This window comes from Liolophura sinensis, chromosome 1, assembly GCF_032854445.1.
Source record: "Liolophura sinensis isolate JHLJ2023 chromosome 1, CUHK_Ljap_v2, whole genome shotgun sequence".
In the NCBI taxonomy this organism is placed as follows: domain Eukaryota; kingdom Metazoa; phylum Mollusca; class Polyplacophora; order Chitonida; family Chitonidae; genus Liolophura; species Liolophura sinensis.
In genome coordinates this window covers 19112349-19118360 of record NC_088295.1, presented here as the reverse complement: position 1 = coordinate 19118360, position 6012 = coordinate 19112349, and the positions used below count along the sequence as shown (strand labels likewise).

Genomic DNA, 6012 nt, shown 5'->3' with positions numbered 1-6012 from the left:
GGTTACAATTCACCTCAGCACATGCCTATTTATTTGATTTATTGTCTGACGCATCTTCGAGAATTTTCCACTTATTCGGCGCACCATATTGGTGGAAGACAACTGGTATTTAACAAACGACTGCTTAAACGGACTCGAGCATCGTCGAACGTATATCGTCAGGCAGGCCTCATGAATAGTGGGAGCGGAATCATTAAAAATTTGCCGGCCGTAGTCGGGTTTGAACCTATACCTAGTGCACGTGTCCTAATGAAACGTCTAGTATCTTTAACCACTCGGCCTCGGCTAGCTCCCCACTTCAACATAATTCTTGCACATACTGAAGCAATGGATCTAACTGTATTACAAAACGATTGACAATGAGGTTTTCGTATACGTACTAGAATTGATCTTTTGGCACAAGTAAGCACATTTATTTGTAATCTTTTACGCTAATTCATTTATTATCATTTTAAGTGCTTGGGTTCTGTTCAGGAGGATTTATTACTTTATTTGAGTGTTGTTTAAAGTCATGATCAAGAATTTTTCATTTATATGATTGGGGGCAAGTTCTATGGGTGGAAGAAACCGAAAACCGCGGCGTAAACCACCGGCAGCTGGTGGGTTACTATCCCGCAGCGTGTGACAAATGTTCTCCTGGAAACGTCTGGTATAACAATACAAGAGAGCAGAGAATGAGACTGAATAAATATGCGCCTCTTGTGACCTAGCGATTTTAAGACAATCACCTTGACCATTCGACCACGGCCAGCATCCTATATATTGGAGAAGGCAGGTGTAATTTTCTATGAGTCAAGGCTAACTATACAAGTAAAGGGATTATTATAAGGAACAAGACAAGGACAGAGTGGCGATGTTTACATCTGTAGAGTGACAAGAATACATGCGATCATCAGGGCTAAGTGAATAACGTCAGAACTGGATTGACATCTTAAAAGCTTCACCTCTCGTCAATAATCGATCATTTAGGCAGTGTTTTAATTCTTCTTGATACCGTGAGACGTTTTGCACTTTAGAATTGACAGATGAGTCTATTCTATCTGCTCTTTGTGCAGTCATAATACACAGCTGAGTAAGACTGCAGAAATCTTAACAAAATCACCTGTTCGGAAGAGTAAAGAAAAACCTCTTTAAACATAGCCTGGCCTGCATGTCAACTTTATTCATATATGTTTAGTTGCACAGTTATTTGGTCACCTTGACTGTCTTCAAACTTATGTGTACACAAAACAGGGTATAAATTACAAAACTATCTAGGGTTTTGACATTGTCTTTCCCGATTATTTCCAGTGAACAGTAATTGTGTTACTTGTATTACGCCCAATTATGCAGTGGGTCATACTTCTGGTAGCCGTCGTTTTCATCTCCAGCTCGGATGGATGTTCTCGTCTCTGCCCGTGCCGACGCGAGATCGAAAACATCACCCAGCGCATTGATTCCTTGGGCCGCGTGGAAAACACACTCATCCACCAGCTGTCTATGACGATGAGGAACATGACCAAAAACATGGACCTGCTCTTGAGGGACGCAGCCTCAAACCAAAAAATGCGCGAAGCTTTAACTCGTCTTACGGAGAAAGTTGATGACATGGCGTATGGTAAGACTCCAAACATTTGAAATTGCTTCAGAGGTCTGTTCCAGTTTTGAAAAATTCCAGTGCACAGTCAAGTTAACCAGAAGCAAAAATATTATATGTTAACTTGAAGTTGAATAATTTAAGTAAATAAACGGCAATCCATGCATATTAAGTTTTTGTGATTTTCAATGCTTTCGTGGCTACAGTGTCTGATTTCAATTGCTTATCTGATGAAATTGTTCGGAACTGTCTTCAGAAATACAAGATGTTAACACTGGAGACGAGAACTGTACAGATGTGGAAATACCAGCGGGTAAACAGTCCTTGGAAGTTGGTTTCAAGGAAAACAACACCAAAGACCTCCAACCTGAAGACGGTGGGTTGCTCGGAAGTCTCATGTAGGCATGTGGGCGAATTCAAGGCACAAACGTGCAAATCGTTCTCTGAAATGTAGCTCAGTATATCAAAAAATCGCAGGCGTACACGTGTATGGCTAAACATCTTTACTCAGATGACCTCACCAATCACCAAGCCATTTGTTGTGCAGTTATGAGTTGATCGAATAATGTTAGAATGTTATACCTTCGCGGCAGTCAGGCTGATACAGGTAAACCCTATAATCCCGAGACGAAGAGCTAAAAAACGCGCTACCTAGAGGACAATACTGTATTTAACTGCTATTTGTAACCGTTTTTAATCTGTTGTTTTGTACGTATGATATGGTTTCTTTAAAAATGCTTTTCTCTCATACAGACGAGAAGGCGTGTCCCGCCACCTGGGTTGCGCATGCCGGCTCCTGCTATTTCTTCCAGCTGAGCAAGCAGAGACTGACGCAGGATTCCGCCAATGAAGCCTGCAACTCCAAATATAAGGGCAGTTCTCTGGTAGCCATAGAAAGCGTGGACGAATATAATTTCCTACAGCAGTATTTGAGCAGTCGCTACTGTAAGTATGCTATAGGGAACTAGCTGAACTCTCGTGACCCTCACGACAAACCCTCACGATAAGCCTGATGTATAGATTCTTTTTTCCTCTCTCGTGAACATTAAGAAATGTATGGCTGCTATGCTATTGTTATGCGACCCCGTGAACTTTTAAAACTTAACAGCGGTAGAGATATCTATGACGCTTTCGTAAAAGTTAATAACTCTTTGCCTGAGGTTAGCTTCTATGCTTCCCTCATGAACATGAAAAAAATGAAACAGAGGTATAGGATTGTAAGTTTAAGAAAAACATAGAAAAAACTTAAGAAAGCTCCGCCGAGCCCTTCTCGTGGTGACAACGGAAGCATGCCACAACCCACTTCAAAACACATTTAAAATCAACTTTTACACACTGTATGTATCGAATTATTGTGCCAAGTCAGCCACATGAGGACTTCTTATAGATTATAACATTTCCAGCATTGATGTGGAATATAAATTATAACAAGCCGTCTAGTGGCTCAAAGCCTTCTACCGATTTTACAAGGAAAAGGGAGCTAACTCTGTAAACCACCCGCCGTCAAGACGTCATGAGTTATTTTTTTTATCTATTTATTGCATGTGTGCTTAATGTCGTAATCAAGGTTTATACACCACGATGACGGCACTAAGCTTTACTGATGGATGAGACCAGGCATAGACCAGAGGAAAAACATTGCCCTTGGCCACGTACAAGGTCAATTTCCTGATTAAAGCCACGTCTCATCAATCGGAGATAGACCAGAGTTTATACGAGATGAAATCTTTTCATAATGTTGGACAGCTTTATTGTACATGTATATAGCCTCTGCGACTGTTGCATTTATTTTTAAACGGAGAGGTAAAACGGCGCAACTACAACACTGAAACACATTTATTGTTTCATGTCTAAATCGTTTCACTTGTTTCACAGCTTCCATTAGAAGCAGAACGACCAATGGTTGGTTGACGTCCGGGAAAAAGGTGAACGGACAGTGGGTATGGACAACAACCGGTGGTCCGATATCTTCGGGTATCACATGGGCTGCTGGTCAACCGAATGGTCAAACATGCGTATCACTTTGGCCCTCCTCTGCTTTCAAGATTGCTGACGTCTACTGTTCGAGCTACGATCGTCAGTTCATTTGTGAAATTTGAACGGGGTCAGTTATAGCGTAGGCCGATCATACCAGTAGTACTGGATTCCAGGAATGGAAATCTTGCAGCCGTACCTTTGATGTACCTTTGATGTCTATTTTCGCAACTAAACCTAATAAAGAAGTACATACATTTTTCAGCAGAGAGGATTGTGTTTGTGTTTAACTGAATTGAAATGGTAGTGGTTGGAATGACGTGATTGGTTCCCGCCTTCCCGGTACAGGCGATGCTATTATGGTCTGTGTTGGTTTCGCGGTTTCTGGTTGATAACTAGTGCAACAAAGGCTATAAACCTTTTCTGCAAACGCTAAGATTTCGCTGCACGTTGTTTTCTTCACTTTTTCTAGGACTGAAGTATACAAAATGTTAATCGTTATGTCACCATTTCGATTACGGAGTTAGAGTTGGCTGGGAGAGGGTATTTGTGTTTGTTTGTTTATCACTTGATTGGTGTTTTACGCCGTACTCAAGAATATTTCACTTATACGACGGCGGCCAGCATTATGGTGGGAGGAAACCGGGCAGAGCCCGGTGGAAATCCCACAGCCATCCACAGGTTGTAGGGAGACATTCCCACGTACTTATTTATTTATGGGATGGTCGTGGGTTTCCCCCGGGCTCTGCCCGGTTTCCTCCCACCATAATGCTGGCCGCCGTCATATAAGTGAAATATCCTTGAGTACGGCGTAAAACACCAATCAAATAAATAAATAAATAAATAAATACTTATTTATGCTATATGTATGTAAATACACACTGTATGTAGATATTAAGTGTCCGTGCAAAAACACGACCCTTTAGCACCTATAGCGATTAAACCCGCTCGCGTAATTTGAAACGCTGAGTTAGGTAGTAGGAGCTGGATTCGAACCTGTGACCTCGCTGTTCAGTGAGGACTGCCAGCAACGGTTGTGTGTTTTCCCTGAGTTCAGCCCGTATGCCTCCCGCAATAATGATAAGTGTCAGCCCAAGATTAAAAAAAAAGTTCGTCAGACCGACTAATGAGAGTTATATAAGTAAGTAAACAGGTTAATAAATCAATAAGAAAAGCTTAATAAATCAATAATAAAATAAATCTAACTTCGTCGTTGCTATCATGGTGCACAAAACCCATAACTCCTGCTCTTGTTTTCTTTGGACAGCATGAACTGTTACGCTGTATATATATGTATACTTTTTCTTTATCATTAATGCAACGTAAAACAATATCTCTCATTCAATAAAACATTATGTGTAAAAAAGCTTACGCTCTAGGAAGTGACGTTATGCTATTTACTCCGTATTTTTAAGAATGATTTGTAAAATACAGACTGGGTCCCGAGGAAGCGAGAAACATCCACCAGCCCAAAACATTTTCAAATACCCCTTTCTCCTGCCATAAAAACTAGAAAAAAATATTAAAAGCCTTGCAAAGAATGGTTGTTGTAGAAGTGTATTAACAGTAGAGAAGGGGTAGTATCCTCCTACAATTCTTGCGCAGTTAAACCTCTGTAAACACTCGGTGTGGTGATCTATCTGTATTTTTTACATGGCTCGCATCAGAAGTGAGGCATTTTTAAAGCTTCTTACAGCTTAAAATTTTTAAAGGGAAATGTGGGAATAACAATAATATTATATACTGACCCACTGATATTTCTGGCGTATGGATTGGTTTTCTTTAAGACATAACAGAATTCCCATGTGCTATTCCTCCCATCCCCCTGGTATCGCTTTGTTTAGAGTACGCTGATTGTGTTAGAGTAGTCAGTTATCCTCCGGGGTAAGGATGCCCTAAGGGAAGGGGCTAATATCTGTCTATTTCCCCCATCAGTTCCGGAGCTCGCAGAACTGTTTAGGTAGTGGGTTAGAGTTAATACAGTAGACTACAGGCATGATAACTAACATTTGTACAATGTTCAGATGCGAGACTAGATCACATATGTGTGTAATATGTACCGTCTGGTGTGTATTATCCCCTCGTCCTTGTTTGCTTAACTCTCTTCTCGTAGGAATAATCGGCTTGTATCTTCCCTCCTCGTGCCTCAGCCACACGCCACCCTGCTTGGCATATTTTACTCAGGAAATATGGTGGACCGGTGTTATGGATTCTGGAGTTTTATGGCTTCCTCCCGTCCATAGAGCGCCATACATAAGCAGAGAGCTTTCCCGTTTGAAAGATTGTAGCGTTTCGTTCATATTCCTGTTGATATTGTAAATCATAGCTGTTTCTGACACAGCTAGCCCTGTTGCACGCTTTCACCTAGCAACCGGTACAGTTTGTAAATGTCCGTAAAAGGCAGACGACTAAACACTGACAAACCGACATCTGTATCACATTCCAGTAGCATCTTGTGGGCA

At 41.2% G+C, this 6012-nt stretch overlaps 1 protein-coding gene across 1 annotated transcript; it reads left to right on the top strand.

The window, feature by feature from the left end:
* Window positions 1-1271: 1271 nt before the first annotated feature.
* On the top strand, window positions 1272-3819 carry LOC135461911 (C-type lectin domain family 10 member A-like). Its single transcript, XM_064739196.1, has 4 exons — window positions 1272-1597; window positions 1833-1952; window positions 2330-2521; window positions 3452-3819. Exons 1-4 carry the CDS (start codon window positions 1327-1329, stop codon window positions 3673-3675), a joined length of 807 nt encoding a protein of 268 aa, XP_064595266.1. The 5' UTR covers window positions 1272-1326; the 3' UTR covers window positions 3676-3819.
* Window positions 3820-6012: the final 2193 nt, after the last annotated feature.